Source organism: Lethenteron reissneri, chromosome 46, assembly GCF_015708825.2.
Source record: "Lethenteron reissneri isolate LAM-NWPU_2019-01 chromosome 46, ASM1570882v1, whole genome shotgun sequence".
In the NCBI taxonomy this organism is placed as follows: domain Eukaryota; kingdom Metazoa; phylum Chordata; class Hyperoartia; order Petromyzontiformes; family Petromyzontidae; genus Lethenteron; species Lethenteron reissneri.
This window is the reverse complement of record NC_083824.1, coordinates 882,415-905,057: the sequence shown is the minus strand read 5'-3', so window position 1 is coordinate 905,057 and position 22,643 is coordinate 882,415. Positions and strand designations below refer to the sequence as shown.

The following is a 22,643-nucleotide window of genomic DNA, read 5'->3' as shown; positions in this document are numbered from 1 at the left end:
CCTCGACGCGCAGTTCAACTTGCGCCGTTGGGCACAGGTGACCGCCTGGACGGGGAGCCCGACCGTGGAGGGAGGCGCCGCCGGGTGGACTCCGTCAAAGGCCGTCTTCGTGCCGGACGAGAGGGGGCCTGGCGATCTCTCTGCAGCGGCGGCCCAGTGGGTTCCTCAAAGGGGGAGCGGAGTCGCGCTCCGACCCGCCGCTGAGGGATCGTCCAGACGGGGGGGGGGGGGGGGGGGGGGGGGAGTCGGGCGGCGGGCCGTGTTACCGCTGCAGGCGTCTTGGACACTTCGCGCGGGACTGTCGGAGTCGCCCTCACCCGCCTCTTCAGGCGGAGTCCCCGGCCAAGGACGCGACGTCAACGCCAGAGAGTCAACCGTGTCAGGCAAGTCGGAACGTATCAGACACCCGGCAAGGCCTGTCATCTCATGCATCACTGTCGGTATGCGTTCCGGGGGCCTGTTCTAACGGGGGGGACTCTAAGGGATCCGCGTCGCTCGCTGACACAGTGGCGGAAATTGGCACGGAGGGTGGTCGCAGCCGCTACTGGGTCGTCGACCGTGCCGGGTTCGATACAGGGGGTCGACGTGCGGATTTTCGTAGATTTGGGCGCGTCCGCAACTATCATCTCGGACATGATATTCCATCTCCTGTCCATTCCACTGTCGCGGGTACGACCGGTTTACGATTCATGTGTTGCGGCGAACGGAGGGAGTATGGGCATCGTTGGTCAGGTGGAGGCGCGTATTTCGGTTGGGGGTGTGTCAGCTTCGGGGACGGTGTTAATCTCCAGGTCCCTCGCTGTACCGTGTTTGTTGGGGACCGATTTCCTGGCAAAGATTCCCATTCAGATAAGGGTTGATCATAATTGTATTGAGTTACCGGCGGGCCAGAAGATTTTCTTTTTGCCGTGGGGACAGTCCACTCCGGACCGTCAGGTGCAGGCGCTATCCGATGTTTCGGTCGACATTCCACCTGGCTCGCAGATGCTTATCCCACTGCATTATCGGAAGCCCGTGCCTGGGGTCGAGGGGGTGGCGGGGGTGTTGTTGTCGCCGTCCAACGCGGTTTCGGATGGCCTGGCGCTGGTCGCGGCACGAATGATTGTTCGGCTGGGTCAGCCTCCGTTTTTGCAAGTGTTGAATGGAGGCGCGGACAATGTCGTCGTGCCGTCCGGAACGGTTTTGGCACATGCTACGACCGCCTTCACGGCCCATGACTCGTTGGGGGGGTTTCGTCCTCGATGGCGCAGGACGATCGATGGATCGCCGGGTTGTGCCAAGAAAATGCGTCCTTGACTACGGACCAGCGGTCCACGCTTCGTGCGCTGTTGGAGAAATATTCTGATGTCTTTAGTAAAGACGATTTCGATCTGGGACACACCTCGTTGCTCTCCCACCATATTGATACCGGGGATGCTGCTCCCATTCGGATGAATCCACATCGGTTGAGCCCGGCGGAGAGGGATCATGTACGCGGCGCGGTGGATGATATGCTAGCCGCTGACATTATGTCTCCGTCCAACAGCCCGTGGGGCGCTCCGGTGGTCCTGGTAAAGAAAAAGGATGGTAAATTACGGTTTTGTGTCGATTTTTGGAAGTTGAACAAGGTGTCGGTTGCGGATGCTTACCCCCTGCCGCGTATGGATGATTCCCTCGATGCCTTGTCTGGGGCGAAATTTTTTTCCACTCTTGACCTCTCTTCGGGGTTCTGGCAGCTCCCCCTGGACGAGTCCTCGAGGGAAAAGACGGCTTTCCGTACGCCGCAGGGCCTGTTTCAGTTTAATTGTCTTCCCATGGGGTTGAACGCCGCCCCTGCTACGTTCCAGAGGTTGATGGAACTCGTGTTGACCGGTCTGCAGTGGGACACATGCTTGATATATTTGGATTATGTTATTGTGTTCAGCCGTACGTTTGAGGAGCATCTTCAGAGATTGGATGCTGTTTTTGCTAGGGTGCGTTCCGCCAATTTGAAATTTAAGCCCAAGAAGTGTCACCTTTTGCAACGATCCGTGCGCTATTTGGGCCACATAGTCAGCTCTGACGGTGTGGCCACGGACCCGGAGAAAACGGCGTGCGTCCGGGACTGGCCGATTCCGGCCACGGTGGGTGACGTGCGTCGTTTTGTCGGGTTCGCTTCTTATTATCGCAGGTTCGTTCCAAATTTTGCCACGATCGCTAGGCCGTTGCACCTCCTTACGGCAAAGAACCAGAGGTTCAGCTGGGGGCCAGCGGAGGAGGCGGCGTTTCATGGCCTACGCGATCGCTTGGCGTCAGCGCCGACGCTGGACTACCCTGATTTCACTCTGCCTTTTATTCTGGATACTGACGCTAGTGACACGGGGATTGGGGCCGTCCTATCGCAGTTGAAGGGTGGCATCGAGCGCGTGGTGGCTTACGGGAGCCGCGTTTTATCTCCGGCGGAGACCCGCTACTGCGTTACCCGCCAGGAACTGTTGGCTATAGTGCATTTTGTCCGTCAATACCGGCCGTATTTGTATGGCCGCAAATTTATTGTGCGCACGGACCACGCGGCTCTAAAATATTCCCTGAAAGTTGACCAACCGTCTGGCCAATTGGCGCGATGGTTGAAAACTTTGCAGGAATTTTCGTTTGAGATTCAATATCGTAAGGGGTCGCGTCACGCAAATGCGGACGCGCTCTTCCGATTGACGCAGGGATCCCCTTGCGCCTGTGCCTCTGGCACGAATAGGTGCACGCGGGTTCCACAGCCCCCGCAGTCCTGTCGTGTCCGCTGTGGAGATGCCCGGGGCTTCCACGTGTCCGGAACCGGCCGACGGGGTTTTGAATTTGCCGCGTTCCGTGTGGATTCGAGAGCAATTGCTCGATGATTCGCTGGGGGCCTTACGGAGTCGGGCTGCAAAGGAGAGGGGATATCCGTCGTCTGATGGGACGCCGGGAGCGGCTCTCCGTGATGGCTTGTTGATGTGGAGGGAAGACTTGCACGATCGCTGGCGTCTTGTTGTGCCGTCGTCGTTGCGATATGAGTTGATTCGGATTCTGCACGCTGAGAAGTTGTTACATCTCGGGGTGCAGAAAACATTGTTGACGTTACAGCGGGATTATTTTTGGCACGGCATGATTACTGATGTCGTCCGGCATGTTCGGGCGTGCTCCGATTGTGCCTGGCGGAAGCCGCCTAAACAACCGTATGTTCCGCCGGTGCAGTCGATACAAGTGTCGTGGGTTAACGAGTTGGTGGCGTTGGATATTCTGGGGCCCTTTCCCCCGTCCGCTCGGGGGAACAAATTTTTCTTGGTCGGGGTTGAATATCTTTCCCATTGGCCGATGGCCTGGCCCCTGCCCGACCAGTCGGTGGCGTCTATCACGGAGGCATTTCTGTTCGGATATGTGATGGACAAGGGGGCGCCGGAAAGGATGCTTACAGACCAAGGGCGAAATTTTTCTTCCAAGCTATTGCAGGATGTGTGCAACGCACTGGGGACTAAGAAGGTTCGGACGTCTCCCTACCATCCACAAACTGATGGGATGGTTGAACGGTTGAACCGGACCTTGTCGGCCATGCTCTGTCATACGGTTAGCGAGAAGCAGGCCGATTGGGATTTGCATATCCCTGGGGTGCTCTCCGCTTACCGGATGGTGCTGCATGCGTCAACAGGGTACTCACCCTTCTTTTTAATGTACAGCTGCGAGAATGTGCCGCCGGCGGAAGTGCAACTTGGCACGCGGGTGAGGGGTCCTGTTAAGCCCCTCCCCGAGTATATTCGTGATGCCGCTCGACGCGTGGCGGAGGCACGGGAGGCGGCCCGATTGGCTATGGCCAGGACCCAGGCCCGGAACGAACGTTGCGCCCGGCGCTCTCATTGTGGGTCCCCATGGCGAGTGGGGGACATGGCCTGGCTCCACTGCCCACAGGTACTGGTGGGGACCTCCCCTAAGTTGCACAAACCCTGGCAGGGGCCGGTTGTGCTTATTGAGGTCCCTAGCCCGCAGTCCGCGCGCGTTCGGGTCGGATCGCGGCATTGGTACGTTCACACGTCCCGATTGAAACCCTACGTGGCCCCGCGAGTGGATGCGTCATCTCCTAACGTTGCCTTGCCGGTGTCTGTCGCGTCCGATGCGCCACTGACTTTGCCTGTTCACCCTGCAAGCGCGCCTGTCATGCCTCCTGTAGACGGGCCGGCTGTGATCCTGCCGGACACAGGGATTCCTGCACCAAGTGGGCCTACCACGGCGACGGGGACACTTGGCCCCGCTGCCCCTCCAACCCCGCCGCGGTTGCAGTTGCAGGGGGCCCCGACTACGGACCTCTCTGGGGAACGGGGTGCTGGGACGAACAGGCCTCCACCAGCGGCGGATGGTTCTGGTTCCGCCGCTCCTAAAACCCTGTCGGGACTGCGACCTTTGAGGGCGCCGCCTCTCGTCAAGGACGGGCCGGTGACCCGCACTCATTCAAGATCCCTTCCCTTTCGTTAATTGTGTTGTTGTTATACTCTCCGTTGTGTCTGGTGATTCCTGATTGTGATGCTGTCGCTCGGATTATTTTGTCCTATTGCAGCCGAGACGGCTGGCTTTTCGGGGGGGGGGGGGGTCATGTAATGCGAGCGTAAATGGGGTTGTTGCTGGGCTCTGGTCCAATCACATGGCCCGGGGTATTGGGGGGCGGAGCCTGGTCTGCGGGGCGTGTGGGAGGGGCCACCGTTCACCTCGGATGCAATGGGAGGCGAGGTGAATGGGGGCGGAGCCAGCGGGGTAGTATGGGAAGGCCGGATCTGAGATCCGGAAGGGGAGGAGTCAGGGTCACGTGGGGGGAATGTATATAAGTGGGAGCCCGGACGAGATCGGGGCAGTCGGGGAAGTTAAGATGCTGAGCCACGTTGGGTGGTTAGGAAAGATCCACGCCATCGGCCACGTGGCCGAAGGACCTCTGCAAGCCACGGCCAGCGGAGTGCGGGAATAGAGGAGCTAACGGAGGAGCGTGCGGGGCATGCGAGAGAGAGCGTGCGTGGTACGCGAGAGAGAGAGAGCGTGCGTGGCACGCGAGAGGGAGCGTGCGCGGGGCGCGCGCGAGATGACACTGGTCCGAGAGGAGGCCAGTGGGGGGTGCGGAGAAGAACCTGAATAAAAGACAAACGGAGACCAGCATCGCCTGGCGGAGTCTTTTATTACAAATACATCATTTTCCCCCCAGAATCAATCCATTTGATGTGCTGAATAAAAGTGGGTGGCTTCCTTTCGATGTTTAATTCTCTTTATGCAAGCCACCCACTTTTATTCAACACATCAAATATGATTCATTCTGGGGGCAAAATAATTTATTTTCTACTTTTGAGTGCAAATAAAAATGTGTGCATTTAAAAACTAGTTTTTTTACCTAAATGTTTTACTTTGTGTGTGAGAGGAAAACGTAATACATTTTTTAAATGTAAAGCTGCATCTCCAGTGAATTGATGGAATCGTAGGAGGTTAATTAAATATAGCAATATTTTTGTTTAGAAATTAAGTACTTAGAAGAATCTAATAAAATAATGAAAGAACAGCAAATTAGTCATCCAGGAAAACCTGGACTGGTTTCGACATTCAGTTTCTCATCAGCAGAGTAGGGTATCTGATGATGCAATGTGTAAATGTTTTTTTTTAACGTGGAGAGACATATGGGAACGTGTATTGTGCTCATTTATTGTATTTTTGATACTCTGAACAAAGACGCGCACTAAATGTGAACAGGACTATTGAAATCGCAAAATACAATAGGGCCACGTATTAGGTGTTACCTGCATTCCTGCACGGGTAGGCGAGGCTCAATGGGTTAGTTACCTGCTTCGCTGAAACTATGCTCACAATTGACTTCCGCTCAAAATAACTGAATGTGTGGCCGTTTTGTGTTTAGACTACCAACTTAAGAGAGTCGATAAAATGTGGCCATCCCAACAGGCAGCCAGTGAAGCAAAGATACAACTGTTGACTACTTCCGTCCGCATTATGACTCATATCAGTAAAGTAAAATCATCGACGTTTACTGCTGCCACGTGCCTCTGGGAGAGGGCTGTAACCTTCACAAGGAGAGGGCTGTAACCTTCACACGATGGAGACCCATTATCACGGCAACGGTCATTCAGGAGCACTGCCTAAAGGCAACGGTCATTCAGGAGCACTGCCTAAAGGGAACGGTCATTTACATCTGTAAATTTACATCTGTAAATGACCAGAAAACCCGCCACGAGGGAAACAGTGCAGGCTGGGGAAAAAAAATGATTTAACCACACGCACAAAGGTAGCATTGTGTGTGTAGAAGCTCTCAGCTTTATTCAAACCACTAGCTCCAAAATAACTGAATATGTGGCCATTTATTAAATATACACCACAAACTCAAAGAGTTGAGAAAATGTTCCCATCCCAATGGCCTGAAACACAACTAATAAAAAACACATTTGTCAATAACGCTGGTGATCTTCTCAAAAGCGTCGCCTATTATGTTCATAATTGAGGCTCAAAATTACTCAATTGGGACGACGCATAGCAATCATCTCCCCCTACTGGCAAGAATAATGCCCCCGTTCAAACTTGCATAACTCCATACTAGACTCTTGTTGTTCTCGCCCTGTAAAACAAAATCAACTTGACACTTTCATTTATTTAGTTTCATTTCAAGGCGGTGTTTTTGACGAATGCGTTGAGTTTTCTCCATCTAAAAAATTAGGACAATCATAATCAGAATCTTTATTTAGATTGGAGGAATCCAATCATGCACGAATGCGTATGCATACCTGCACTCACCTGGGTGAAAGGCAGCGAAGGTGATGAGTACATCACGCAGGACCAGCAGATTGGAAATACCCTCCTTCCTGGAGAATGGCAGAACAAGTTGAGGGAGTAAGAATTAGCGGGGCATCTAACTGCTTGTTAAAAAAGACGGGGAAGAAAAACTGATTGGCCTACAACTAGAGATAGCCTCTTTTATGGTTTTGTCTCACCAGTGCGATAGATCTATGAACACCAAAAAGGTGAATGGTACAAGGACAATGCAAACTCCTAAGCCGTTGAAAATGATGAAACAAAAAAATAAGGGAGACAGCGTGGATTAGCCATCTGGCGGGACTCACTGGAAGTAGGCGAGGTCCCGGTTTGTGCGTGGGACGTCTTTATCGATGATGCGGATCGCTTTCTGCAGCTCCTCCAGATGGAAGGGCTGGCGGTCGGCAAACACCTGGCACATGGGGAGCAGAGGTCACCCTCATTGGTTGAACGTCATCGCCTCTGCAGGAGGTGCCGGTGTCCTGTCGCTTGACACGGTCTCACCATCATCGCTTGCCCTGCTCATCCTCCTCTCCTTGTACGCAAAGGTGGGGTGTGTCTTTTTTTTCTCAAGGTTTAGATACTTTCTTTCACAAGTTTACTAGAATTTTTTTACCGGCAACGTGTCAAGAGATGGAGAAACATGGGAATGCGTACGTGTGTGTGTGTGCATGTGGGAAGCGGTGGCGCAGAAGTCAGCACACTGCGCTACGAACCCAGTGACCTGAGCTCGATTCCCACTCACGGCCAACACCAGTGACAATTATCTAAACCGGTTCTGGGCCTCCTCGAGATCGACTCAGCCTTAATCGAGTGCCTGTGAAAACATCGCCACTGGGGAGCCAAAGGTGGCTGAACTTGGTGCTGGCCACCTACCCCTTTGTGTGCCGTGCCGGCCTTCGTAGGTGCTTGCTAACATCACTTGTCCCTACAGTCTGTTGAGGCCATATAGGGGATCTTTGTATTTGTCTTTGTATGGAATTAACAACACTGTGCCCAGCCAGCATGGTTAATTCACACTGTGGAATAGCTATACCCAGATGAATAGGAATTCTGCCAAACTTGGTGGGGTTATTTTTTGCAGTTATTCGTGAGTGGGCTCAGACAATCAATTTGCTGCACTTGAGAACCCAGTCTAATCACTGATGACTGAAGCACAGAGTTGACCAAGGATTGTAAATGATCACAGCTCAGCGCTCTTGACACGGTAAACGCTCTGTGTGTGGCCATGTCTAGGAGGGGAACGGGGCCTGACGGGATGGGCGCGTTACCCGGGCCTGGATGTCAAGGAACGTGAGCTGCTGCTTCTGCGTTTGCTCGGAGGCAAGCGACGCCGGGCCTGGCGTGTGGGCTTGGGCCTGCCTCTCGCCTGCCTGTTGAGCGGCCACCACCGCCACCAGCCTATCTGTGGAGGTGACATCCAATGTGACCATTGAGGAGAAGGAATGCATTTCACGTGGGATAAACGTTACGCCGCAGTTCAAGTGACTCGGAGATCATAAAATATAAATGTTAGTCGCAGGTTTAAAGGTCGTCAACATAATTTTAAACATCTTTAACAAACCATTAAAATACATGTGATACTACTGTATTACTGTTCACCAAATGTTAAGAAGTTTAGAGGGTCTCAAAACAGATTCTTCAGATGTCATCGAGGTTCAAGATGCTGATTGTTATTCACATCTTGGCTTCAAAGGAAATGTCTGCTGATATTACTTCATATCCATCATCACCAATGTGCAATTATCAGCTATGTGCAATCCACTGCTAGATGGTCTCCCCAAGACGCCGCCATCACCTCTCACAATCACGCGATGTAATAATCCGCCCGTCACATGGACGTAATCTGATGTTTAGCAAAAATACTGCCGTTACTTTCCCATCACTCTTTTCTTTTCAATTAAAAATTACAGGAAAGGATCTCTCCATCAACACAAGGCCCTCAATGTCCACGGATCACCAGACAAACGCTGCACACTCCGCTCAACCCACATGACAAAATATGGCTGGGTGGCGGTGGTGGCTACGTACGTGGCTGCCTGCAATCCAGCACCATGGAGGCAGCAGCGAGGGTTGGTGGATCACCGCACAAGTGTTGTGAAACTCCATTCCCGTGGATATCAAGGAGGAGCAAACCCTTGGCTCACTAGGAGAAGGCAGTACAGCAGAGTGTGGACTAATTTACATCTGTTTCCAACAGTACGGGGATAGAGTGTTGCCCCCCCATGTGCCTGGATTTTTTTACGAGTCCTGTGGTTTCCTCCCACATGCATCAACACTCACTGATTGGTTGAAAACGTCTAAAGAGAAAAACCCAATGCAGTAGGACCCTCGTCAAAAAGAGGTCTTGGACTCAAGTGTGGCTCTCGTCACTAAATAAGTAACTTATCCTTATAGATCAGGGGTGGCCAACCTGTAAAAGACCAAGAGCCAAAAAGTACCCGTGAGTTCTACAAATAGCCAAGTGTATATATGTGTAGTGTCTTGTAAAATCACTCAGACGGACACGTAACAAGTTACCTGCTTTATCTTTATTAATTGCATCAGTTGTAGGCACTCCTAGAACTATCTACACGGTCACTTAGACCTAACTTCTTCCACTCGTCTCTATGTTACACCTCACCTATCCTGCCCTCGGCAGCTCTGCTCCCGGCGACTCCGCACACAGCTTAGTCGCACTCACAGTGTCCTCACACACACAGGCTTCACACACAGTGCCTCAGCACACAGCTTCTCCACACAGAGGGTTCTCACACTCCACCGTTGCCCTCGCCTATGCTCCCTCAGACCCACTTACTCGTCTGTCCTGGGCGGGGGGATCAACCATCACCCGCCCGACGACTCGTGAGGGTTGAGGTCCATTGATGGCTTGAGTGGCATTTATCCGAGAGCTCTCGTGTGTCTCTTTAAGGCTAGCCAGGCTAGCGCCTGTCAGCCCATTAATCAACCCTTATTTCCCGTCTCCCTGGCAACACCTCCGGTGTCAGCGTGCACAACCGGTCGACCCGGTTTTCACCCGCTTAGCCCCTTAATTAGGTGGTGGTTTGTTCGTGCAACCCCATGTTGCACACGCGCACCTGCTTGCCCTCAGTTGCCCTCGGTCAACTGTGTGCACCGCGTATTTCACTACACTATATTTTTCTTCTTATATATAAGAGTCTCTGTACGCGCGTGCTTGCGAGGGATTTGGCTCTCAAACGGTGGGCTTTACGTAGAAAATAATTTGCCAGCCAGCACGCCCTAAGCCCCGCGGTGGGAATAGGCTATTCAGTTTTCCCATCCATAAACTTTGAAGTTGTTAATTAACAAATTTGTGGCATTTAAAATTTTATTTATTTATTGCGGTCCATCAACCGTACCAACTGACGCCAATTGCGTGGGGGGGCGGACCCTGCCAAGTGATGCGCGTTCGGTCGAGCTCACGGGGGACATTTTCTTTTACGCGTTTAACATGCAATAAATACACACATAACACTGTGGCTATTTTTTCACAGTGTGATGTCCTCTTCGGCCCCCCCCCCAACACGATGCGTGCGGTTACTGCTATAAAGTCCGTAGATATTAATATTATTACAGTGCTTAGATAGCATTCTTGTAGTCTTATTGTCGATTTGCGCGTGTAACTACGTGTGTCTCTAAAGTCGATGTCTGTGTGTGAGTCCATATGTGTTTGTGTGCGTGTAAGTCGATGGGTTTCTATGTGTGTGGGTCGATGTCTGCGTGTAAGTCCATGTGTGTGTCTGCCTTTTTCGCCCGAGCAACTCTGGGTACTTACCGCTAGTATGTATACAAGTGTGTATATATTGGCAGTTGTTGGCACAGCATGGAAGACATTCATTATTCTTTGCTACTGTGATTGTATGTTCTACGTTATGCCCCTTCGATAGAGTTGCATGTGGTGGATGAAACAGCCGCTCGGAAGACGCCAGTTGGTCAATCAATGGATGTTATAGATCCATTAATTTTTTTTATATGGCCCCAGTAAACGTGGCACATTGGGCAAACGTCAGCCTACGGCTGGATCTATTGCACCAGCATTAACACAAAGTGGCCCAATGTTAGGTCAACATTGGCCCAACGTTGGGTCATCGTTGGGTCAACTTTGGGTCAACGTTGACCCAACATTGGCCCAACATTTCTCCAGCATTCCACGTATACTACATCGGTGTCACGTGCACCATACGCAAAGGGTGGGTGGCGGGCGACGGTGGCCGTGGGGGGGGGGGGGTGCGGGGGTGCGGGGGTGCATCTCTGACCGTCCATGCCGTCGGGACGCAGGTGCACGTTGCCGGGCAGCAGTTTCTGCCAGCGGTACTTAAGCACGCGGTACTTGACGCGCTGCTCCTCACGGAGGGCGCTGCGCTCGCGCGCCGTGGACGAACAGGAGTACATCCCGAACAGGAACTTCCACGCCTCGCGCCGCACCACTGCCTCCAGCCCGCCTTGCACCACCAGGTAGTGCCGTCGCGGGACAAGGGAAGGGATGGTGTGGGGGGGGGGGGTGTGCAGGAGAATTAGCACCTGCAATTAGTACAGTTGGCTATGTACGGTGCGAAAGAAGGTCAACGTACAATCATTTTTGGGGTGGTTAGAAAGGTGGGGAAGAATTCGTGGTCGGTGTTGTGTCAGGCTGACGAGAAGCCTATAAGCAGCAGGCCTTGTGGCAGTGCTGCTGCTATTAACTCAAAGCACATAGCTCATCCACTCAACATGCAACGTTGGTCAAAAGTTGTTCCACGTTTACTGCGAGGCTCAGGTGAGGTCTAGTATCGCTTAGATCAATAATTTAATGAACCAGACTAAATGCGGTATTAATTTCCCGCACCTCCGATTAGCAGTTGACTACGTCCGGTGTGAAAGAATACATCCCACTGTTGTGGTGTGCGTGCAGTACATGTATGCTACCAGCCCCCTTCTCAATCCACTGCTAGATGACGGCCTCCACCACGTCGCATACAGGTCGTGTGGGAGTTATTTGACCGCCCTTCACCGCCCTGGCTGCTCAGTGCTAGTTTTGGTGAAGGTTGGGGAACGTAGATGTGCAGTGCAATGATGGGTTTTTGTTTGCACTGTCTGATACTGATGGACTGGAGCCCAGAGCACCTGTCATGCACATCTCCAAACTGGAAGTCAGAGTGATCGCAATTGGAATGTTGCGGTCAATTCCTGGTCGGGGTGGTTGTTGACTCGGCCCATCATCCTTCTGTGGTCGATAAAAACGAGTACCGCTTTGTCGGGACGTTAACGGTGATTGTCCTGCAGATAGATCGACCTACGTCAAAGCAATGAGGCATTGTCCCACCGACAGATTTTCATGGCCTGTAAACGGGAGATGAGCATCAATGGACCAATGCTCTTTGAGCCACGGGAAATCACGTTCACCTTTTGACCAATCTAAGTAGTACACCCAGGCGGGTCAACTTGTAGGATAAGCTTGCCGAGACGTGAGTAGCCTGGGCGCATTACGGCTGGGTGGTTCACAGGCAGTGTGTGTGCGTGAAGTACAGTCTTCAATTCCTTTGCTGGCGGAATGAATGCATTGCGTACATTTCTGACACTTGAGGAATGTGACTGGGCCACTTTGGACGCAAGCCAAGGCCTTCAGATGCACAATATGCCATTCTCCCCTCCCGTTATAATTATAATATAATTGGCGACGCTGCACGGACATCAGTGCAGTGCCGACGGATTAAGAAAATGTCCTCGGGGAGAGAGCGGTTCATGTTCAAATATCTCTAACCAGTGACATGGCTGGTGTTGCAGGGGACACGGGAGTGCGGAGGGAAGAGCGCTTGGGTACAGCGAGTGCCGATTTATCCTAGTAGCAAAAGTAGCAAATTCTCCGGGTCCCGCATTTTCAAGGGCCCCGCGCGAAATGCTTTTGTGTACTTACCTGCGTAGCAGTATTGTATGAGTCACGTACACTCAGCTCTAGTGGCGCCCTCAGTGTGTAGCGGGCGCAGAAAAGCCAAGGGGGCTGTTGAGTGACAGGTGTACGACCCATGACTATAATAACTGTTGACCCGAGGTGAGGGGGCCAGAGCCCACTGAGGGAGGAGGCTGGGGGGGGGGGGCAACGGTCAGACCCAGACCCTCTCGAGAGGAGGTTGGGAGAGAGGAGTATATAAAGGGCAGCTCTCCCAGCGTGAGTCAGTCCGCACTCACCTCAAGACCTGAATACATCTAGATAGCGCCCTGGGACTTCCGACCCCCGGCCCTTGTCAGGGTCAGGGCCAGGTCCGAACGGCCAAGTGGCGGCACCCGTTACCCTGGCAAGGTCGGGTACGCATAACCTCCCCTAGGTCCCTTAGCGGAGGAATTCCCGATCGCAGAATATAGTGTGAGGGCACACTAAGTGTGAGGGCACACTAAGTGTGAGGACGTATCCTCTAGGCCAGGGGTCCTCAAACTTTTTAAACAGGGGGCCAGTTCACTGTCCCTCAGACCGTTGGAGGGCCGGACTATAGTTAAAAAAACTATGAACAAATTCCTATGCACACTGCATATATCTTATTTTGAAGTGAAGAAACAAAACGGGAACAAATACAATATTTAAAATGAAGAACAGTAAAGTTAAATCAACAAACTTGCCAGTATTTCAATGGGAACTATGGGCCTGCTTTTGGCTAATGAGATGGTCAATGTCCGGTTCCATATTTGTCACTGCTAGTCGTAACAAGTGATGCAAGTGTGCATCCGTTAGTCTAGATCTGGTTGGAAATTTCAAATGTTTCATTCTGGAAAAAGTTTGTTCACAGACATAAGCGCTGCCAAAGATAGTTGCCATTTTGAGTGCATGGTTCCTGAGATGAGGATACGTCTCAGAGGGGAGAAATGCATAGAAATTATGAAGGCTGCTTGACTTGAATGCGTCTTTCAGAGAGTCACAATTCTGCAGTTCAGCCAGTTCCATTTGGTAAATTGTATCCACATTTTCAATGTCAATAGAAAATGGGTTACGGAAAAGCTGTATGTCCTGTTCATGGAGATGAAGCTCTTTAAATCTAAATTGGAACTACTTTTGCAATTTTTCCAGTGAATCCACACATGTTTTGTTTGGGAATGCAGCCAATGTTTTTTCCGCTAACAGATTTTGAGTTCTGGGGAGATGGCAGAAGTTTTCCTCCTTCACTTGTTTGATGAGGAGGCCTAATTTTACATCAAATGCTTTGACATGTGATTGCATATCACAGATGAGCTTCCCCTTTCCTTGAAGTTGCACATTGAAACTGTTGAGTAGCTCTGTTACATCTGTCAGAAAGGCAAGGTGCCATTTCCATTCTGCATCATTGAGCTCTGGTACTTCTTTGTTTTTTGAAAACAGAAAAGCTGTAATCTGTGGAAGTAAGTCATAGAAACGTTTCAAAACTCTCCCTCGACTCAGCCAACGGACTTCTGTGTGGTACAGAACATCTTCATAGTCAACATTTAGCTCAGACAGAAATTCCTGAAATTGTCTGTGGATTAGTGCATGAGCTCTAATGAAGTTAACAGAGTCCCACTTCAGTGATTTACTACACAGCGCTTGTTGGTGGATGAGGCAGTGTATGGCTATTGGATGAGAATGGTTATGTTTGTCCATCTCTTGGTTAATGCGAGCAATTACTCCTTTCTTAGACCCCACCATGCTAGGAGCACCATCAGTTGTCACACTGACTAGTTTAGCCCAGTTCAGCTCCAAACCATTCACAGTTTGGCAAACCTTTTCATAGATATCCTCTCCTGTAGTTGTTCCTTTGATGCTTTGCAGTGCAGCAAGCTCTTCTGTGACTTCGAAATAGTCATTCGTCCCACGAATAAAAATTAGAAGTTGTGCAGAATCACGAACATCATTGCTTTCGTCGAGTGCCAAGGAAAAATAGGAAAGTTTTTTTGTGGAGTTTTGCAAATGCTGATGCTAAATTGTCTCCCATTTCTTCAATCCTCCGTGTAATTGTAGGTCCTGAAAGACTCACTGTACTAAATAAATCGGCCTTCTCTGGACACATCTCTTTGGCAACAGAAAGAAGTCATTCTTTAACAAATTCTCCCTCAACGAATGGTCTGCCAGTGCACACTATTAGCTTGGCAACTTGAAAACTTGCTCGCAGTGATGAAATATTTAGCTGCTTCTGCTTCACAAAAGTATTTTGCTGAGTTGTTAATGTATTTTTCAGTTTTAATATTTTATCTTTTCTCACTTCTCCGACCAAACAATCATATTTATCTTTATGTTGAGTTTCACAGACACTATATTCTGGCATATCAGACACACAGCTCTTTCCTTGTACTGCATGAAAAAGTAATCATAAGTCCACTGTTTTTTGAATATCCTACATTGCAAGTAAATTTTTCTCTTTCTTGACATCATTGTTTCCTAGGGAGTCAAAATTGCTATTAGTAAAATACCAATATATATACAGCGCTACAAAAACAATATACCAGCAATAACTTTGCCCACACAGAGACATACAGACTGCACTGCCCATCAATGCAGTCTGATTGGGGGAACTCCGCTTTTACCCCAGGCTCACACTGGTGCGGGTGCCATTAAAAAGTTAATTACACCTGCAGTTTTGTTCACAGATCGCAGTGCGATCTGCGAACTCGCATAGGAATCTGATCGCATGGGGGAGAAGACCCATGCGATCCGATTCCACTGCAGGAAAAAAGAAGACACATGTGCCTTTTTTCTTCCGAATCTAATGCAAGTTCAGCCATACAAGCACATGGCTGAACTCGCACTGCTCAGAGATCGCAACAGTATGAACCGGGACTTACACAACATACAACATATAACCTCATATAATTGAATAGCAATCAGAATATAAATGCACTTACTGTCATTTAAATTGGGTTTCCTACTCCTCGGCTGTCTGTCACTGACCAGCACGGGAAAACAGCAGGCAGCCCCTCCAGAGATCAGAGATCACTCTGTTATTACCCCTTTATCATTTACTCAGCACACGGGAATATCACTGGAAGTGGAGGGAGGGAGAGCCAGTCAAGCGCAGCCAGGGGAGGGCTGGCAGCCTTACGCCTGGGGGGCAAGTCCAGTCAATTGGCCCATTGAACCATTCACCAGCGCAGCCCAATCAGTGCCCACCGCGCAGCTCAATCAGTGCTCACCAGCGCAGCCAAATCAGTGCTCGCCACCGCAGCCCAATCAGTGCCCACCACCGCAGCCCAATGAGTGCTCACCAGCGCAGCCCAATTAGTGCTCACCAGCGCAGCCCAATTAGTGCTCACAAGCGCAGCCCAATTAGTGACCATGGGCCGGATAAATGCCCTCGGTGGGCCGCATGTGGCCCGCGGGCCGTAGTTTGAGGACCCCTGCTCTAGGCTATCGGGTGGGAGAGGCCGTTACCTCTTCGTGTTAGGGACGTTCCTAGTCGTTAGAGCGAATAAACGGTGTTGCCTACAAAGGGAAGTCTCTGCCTACTTTGTCAACACTACACTTTCAAGCTATCCATTCCGGTTTAGTGATTCTGCACTTACTCTATTACTATAGTACTATACTGCCTTCAACTTTTATGAACGACTGGGTGTCTAAGGTTAGCGATTTGTCGTATAATCTGGCTGTATAGCAAATGAAAAAATACAATTACTTTACTATGCAAGTTAAAATGTGTTTTTATATTTGTTTTTTTATATTTCGGGCCCCTTTATAACATATGCTACAGGCCCCGCACTAGCTTAATCTGGCACTGGATACATTAATCCACTGTACTCTACTGTACTGCTGCAGGAATGGTCCACGAGGACAGTAAATAATTCTGAGGGCCAGGACAGCAAATTGTATGTACAGTATGTTGAACTTTTATCGCACCCTACGTAGCCAACTGTGCTCATGGAGGTGCGGGAAAAATTAATACCGCATTTGGTCTGGCTCATTAAATTATTGATCTAAGCGACGTCGGACCTCACCCGAACCTCTCAGTAAACGTGAAACTTTGGCCCAACGTGTTGAGTGGCCGAGCCGCGTGCTTTGAGTTAACAGCAGCAGCAGCACCACAAGGTGTGCTGCTTTACAGGCTTCTCGTGAGCCTGACACAACACCGACCAAGAATTCCTCCCTACCTTTCTAACCATCTCACAAATTCTTGTGTGTGCACTTTGAACTTCATGGGACCTCATTTGCCAGTACGAAAATATGAGAATATGTTTTCCCCTTTTTTCTGGCAACAAAACAGGTGTTAAGATGTTAAAACACCAAACTGAAACATACTCTTTGGTTCTTCCGGTTAAGTCACGTAGGTAGAAAAATAAACCTTTACGAGGAATCATGTCTGCATTAACCACAATACTTGTGGTCAGAATGCAAACAAAAAACGTACTCTGATAATATATGCATTGTCTTTAAAACTGATTGGTCCACACCAGAGTCAGCTTTCTTTTGAGCCTCGTCTCAAAGCGGTGTTCGACCAGGAGGTCCCATGATGTACAGTAGATGTTCACCCCGAGCCCTCATTACTCTGATAATGCTTGTCTTTGTGCTGTATGCCTTTTGGCGTCCTTTGGTCTAACACCGTTTTGAGACTAGGCTCAAAAGAAAGCTGTCTCTTGTGTGGACCAATCCGTTTCAAAGACAATGTATATATTATTAGAGTACGTTTTTTGTTTGCATTCTGACCACAAGTATTGTGGTTAATGCAGACATGATTCCTTGTAAAAAGTTAATTTTTCTACCTTGCGTGACTTTACCGAAAGAACCAAAGAGTATGTTTCAGTTTGGTGTTTTAACATCTTAAGACCTGTTTTGTTGCCAGAAAAAAGAGTAAAACCTATTCTCACAATTTTAACTTATTTCGCACCGTACGTGGCCAACCACGCTAATCCGAGGTGCGGGGGAAGGACAACAAACTAGACACAAGCAGTTCTAAAGAAATTATATCTATGGGCCCATTTTTCCAGTATCCAAAATAAAAAAGGCCGTTTCTGGTGTAGGCCAATCAATTTCAAAGACAATGCAAATATTATCAGAAGATGTTTCTTTGCATGTGTTTCCACAAGTACGTGTGGTTAATGCAGACTTCATGCCTTGCAAAAGGTATCTATTTGGTGTTTGAACATCTTAACACATCCTGTTTTATTGTCAGAAAGGGTAAAACATGTTATTTTTTATCACATTAGTTTTCAATCGAGATTTCAAAGTGCATAGCTCTAGTGGCTTCCTAATATTGGAAAGAAGAGCGTTCCAGATGGCTGCAGAAGCGCATTTGAAAGCGCGAGATGCGGTGACTGTCTTTGTTCAATGAGACTCGGCGTACCTTTGAAAATGAGTTTTCTGAAGAGGGACTCGTCCACCAGACGTCCGTCCTCGTCAAACAAGGAGGAAAACTGAGCAGTGCTCACGGCCAGGAGACGGTCACCTCCTTCATCTCCTCCATCGGTGTGTCCACCACGGTCACAACTACCTCCTCCAGCAACGCCGCCCCCATCGTGATGTACACCACCGTTATTAGTAGCAGCATCAACAGCAGCCCCACTACCATCGCCAGTCTCACCGTTGAGACCATCAGCAACCAAACAACGAGCGTTGTCTCCAGGTGTCCCACGGTAATCAACATCTCCACTGACACCACCGTCTTCACCGCGTTCATCTATGCCACCATTATTATTTACACAGACCCCATCACCATCATCATCACCACTGCCCTCACCACAACCAACACGACCATCGCCGTCAGCATCTCCACCGCCAACGCCATCACGGCCTGCAGACACGTGGTCTTCATCAATGCCATTGACTCCACCGCTACCCGACTTGTCGATCATCACGAACGTGCTGCCCCTCATCTCCTCTTCCACCTCATCAGTTTTGCTGACCGCCCCGTCACGGGCTGAAGCGTTGCCCATGGGTATCTTATCCCATTAAAATCCCGACCGTGACATCAGCAAGCAGAAGAACAGCAATAAGGCTTTCTTTCGGCTCTAAGAAGTCCCGAGCAGAGCTGAGAAAAACATCTGAGACTACATCTCCATCCTCATACGCACGCAGTGGAGCCGTGATTGGTTTTGCGGTGTCAGCTGCGTATGCGGGCGCCCACAGGCGTTGTCGCAACGCTGCCTACCAATTCCTTGCATCTTCCCTGCCTCATCTCAACATCTCCCGATCTATCGTCATCTTTTGGACGGGAGATCACTCCTCTAAACCTGCACCCCCCAGCCCTGCGCCAGAATGTTGTGAATCCGCTTCGCTTCCTTGTCTGCGTCGCGAGAGAGCAGAGACGGCGAAGTTCGCGTCGATCCCAACCTGGGGCGGGGGTCGGCGACGCTGCGCGGGTATCACGAGTGCACACAGCCATAAATAACAACGTGGCCAAGCCGCCCCAGCCAGTCCACTAAGTGTGCCTCTGGCTAATAGATCCGTGCGGCAGCGACTGCAATGGGATCGGTGCCGAGCTGTGTAGAGGAAATGCAACGACGGTGCTAATCGTTTAAATGACTACTGCATATATTATCAGAGCATGTTTGTTTGCATGTTTGTTTGCATGTTCACCACAAAAACATGTGGTTAATGCAGACTTGATTCCTTGCAAAAGGTATGTATTTGGTGTTTGAAAATCTTTACACCTGTTTTATTGCCAGAAAGGGTAAAATATATTTTTCTCTCAGTATGTTTGCACTCTCCCCGCCACCCCCCCCCCCTCCCCACTGTGTTACACGTTTTTACGTCCCTATTCGACGAAATGACAAAATGTCCAGTGGACATCTGCGGGGCTATGCTCATGGATCGTAATAATGATCATAATTAGACTAAATAGAGAGCGTGCTTGTACCCTTTGGTTATTATACCTACGTGACTTTACCGAAAGAACCAAAGAGTATGGATCCCTGCAGTCACGAAAACTTCAAATCTAGATCGTGCTTGTACCTTTAACCTAAATCTAAATCTTTTTTTCTGGCGCCTTTTACTGTCACACTATGTTTGCACTATTTTTTTAATGTGTGTTTTATATTTACGACTGTAAAATACCGCGTTTGTCAGTTGTGCAATATGCTTTAAGGACCCTGTGTGCACGCGTTCTCTGCGATGTGAATGTACCATATTTGTTTGTTTGTGTTGTTGTTGCTGTGCTCACGACACCACGGATCTCCCGTGTAAAGTAGCCGGGCAACTGGCTTAACGGGTCCACTATCCGTGTAACAAATCAAATACTGTAAATACAAACTCTGGTGTGCCATTAAGAAGGGGCATTTCCCGAAATGTCGCCTATACAGGAAACAGTTATAATTGTAAGGTCATAGTATTATTGACGGATGTTGTGAGTGTGTTTGTGTGTGTAACCGTGCTTTTGCACCACTGCCAACGCAGCAGCGTCGTCACCAAATACTGATGTGTTTATGACGTTGCCCGTCCTAAGTACCTACAAATACCCAGCGCCTGCTCATGGCTCTTGACTGACGTTGCTTGGCTTGTGAGGAGCGGTGGCGCAACGGGAAGTGCGCGGCGCTACGGCTAACACCAGTGACGATTATTTGAACCGGTCCTGGGCCTCTCCTAGGTCAACTCAGCCACAAATGAGTACCGTACCTGGTAGGATGTGTAAACATCGCAACTAGGGAGATAAAGGCGACCGGGAGTGGTGCAGGCCACCCACCCCTTCGTATGCGGTACCGACCTTCATCGGTGCTCTCTAACACCGTGTTCTTTCATTACAAAGCCCGTGGGTCACTGGCGGCCCCTGGTGGCCTTTTTGTGCGGCATCTGACCATGCACAACATGAAAACAACCCTTGAAGGCGGTGTGGCGGGCCCTCACACTTATGTCTTATCGGCGAAAGTGATCCCCCTCTGGAAATGAGTGAACAACACTCCTCTAACAATACTTGCCCCAACAGTCTGTTCAGGTTATACGGGGATCGTTATCTTTAAGTTTGATTCCCGGCCAGTTTTCGTTAGGGGCCGTCCATAAATGACGTCACACACCTAGGGGGGGAGGGGGGTCAGACATTTGTGACGATGTGTGACGAGGGGGGGGGTGAGAAATGTGACGTCACATAAAAATGCCCAACTTTAAATAAATATAGACAACACGTTTTACTTAATTAAATAGACGTTTTAATTATTGTTTTCTCCTACAACATCAGAGTGAACCGGATAGTAACATCTCATCCTGTGTTCTTTGGAATCTCAGAGTGAACCGCCACATTAAATACGCACTACAACGACAATAGTTTAAAGCGATTTGAAGCATGTTTTATTTTTTGGGGGGGAGGGCATAGCTTTGTGTCGTCATATTTGAGGAGAGGTCTGACTTTTTGTGACGCCGCGTGACGAGGGGGGGTCAAAAATCGTCCAAAATCGCGTGACGTCATTTATGGACGGCCCCTTATCTGTTAAAATATTTCAACTTGGTAATCCCTTAACAACGGAACATCACGTTTCGAAGGGTGTCCAGGATGTAAAATGACACGTCTATAACCACATTGTGCATCCACGGCTAACGTCAGTGGTGACTGATTATTGTAAACCGATTCTAGACCCCCCCTATCCCACTCCATCAACGCGCACTGACCATCGTGGTGAAGTATGGTCAAACAATTCCAATAGCCGACATGGCGTCCTTCTAGCAGAATTTGCTTGTACAGTATTGTATAGAACCAGTGTTGCTGATACTGTATAAGATGCACTCCCAGAAGGCAGAGTGGCCGAAGGCATCTGTAACAATGTTTAGTTTTATGTGGAGATACAAATATGGCAATGAGATAATATTCATTTTGTTACGCGCATATAATATGGCCATTTGTATATCCACTGCCGGTCGTGTGAGGGTTATATGTCCATACTTCACCACTTTGGCCAGTAAGGGTTGGTGGATTGGGGAACAGACGTGAGTGCGCGCTACTATCGCGGTAGCGTACTGCTCAGTCCTGCTTAGCCACTGCTATCTGACTCGGTTTGGTCATAGGCCATATCAAAATCAGAATTTTTCCTGAAGAAATCCGATGAGATATGAAGCTATTTTTCTCACTTTCAGTTGGAGCGGGTCAGAAGGTTACAACAACAACAACAAACAATACACGCAAACGATATAGTATAAAGTAAAGTAAATGCGAGCAAATCACGAAAATTTGACATTTTTATAGAATACTAGCTGTACTACCCGGCTTCGCCCGGGACTTGTATCTACCACGGCCGGCCGCCTTTGTCTCCCCAGTGGCGATGTTAATACGCTACAGCAGTTACTCGTTTGAGGCAGAGTCGACCTAGGGGAGGTTCAAATAATCGTCACCGGTGGTGGCCGTGAGCGGGAATCGAACTGGGTTTGCCGTGTTGGTAGCGCAGCGTAGCGTTAAGCACTACACCCACCGCTCCTCGCACACACACAGACACACACACAGACACACGCAGACACACACAGACAGACACACACACACAGACACAGACAGCATGCTAAGCACTACACTACCGTTCCCCCTACACAACACACGCGCGCGCGTCCATAGGTACACATACACGCGCTTGCTGCAGACACACACGACTTACAGGGTGCGTAAGGCAGTAAACGACTGAAAAAATAAAGCGGCAATGCTGTGCGAGGAACGCCTTAGACCAGCAACACATTTGTGTAATGCGAGCGTAAACACACAAACACATACAAACACATACACACACATACACACAAACACATACACACACATACACACACATACATACACACAGACATATACATACACACAAACACACACATACATGCACACAAACACATACACAATACACACACACATACATGCAGACACAGACAGACACATAACACACATACATATACACACATACATACACAAAAACACATACACACACATACATAGACACACACATACATACACACAAACACATGCACACACGTACATACACACATACATAGAGACACGCAGACATACACA

The 22,643-nt window shown here is 49.5% G+C and overlaps 1 protein-coding gene across 2 annotated transcripts in view; it reads right to left on the bottom strand.

Moving 5' to 3' along the window:
- LOC133354128 (uncharacterized) overlaps positions 1 to 18,984 on the bottom strand; it is a 134,011-nt gene extending 115,027 nt beyond the window's left edge. For both annotated transcript variants that reach the window (XM_061570723.1, XM_061570724.1), the window contains exons 1-5: positions 18,024 to 18,984; positions 11,031 to 11,216; positions 8,046 to 8,179; positions 7,083 to 7,186; positions 6,757 to 6,824 (exon numbers count right to left, since the gene is read on the bottom strand). In XM_061570723.1, coding sequence (XP_061426707.1) covers positions 6,757 to 6,824; positions 7,083 to 7,186; positions 8,046 to 8,179; positions 11,031 to 11,216; positions 18,024 to 18,612 — 1,081 coding nt within the window. In that variant the 5' untranslated portion in view covers positions 18,613 to 18,984. The remainder of the gene's footprint in view (positions 1 to 6,756; positions 6,825 to 7,082; positions 7,187 to 8,045; positions 8,180 to 11,030; positions 11,217 to 18,023) is intronic.
- Positions 18,985 to 22,643: the final 3,659 nt, after the last annotated feature.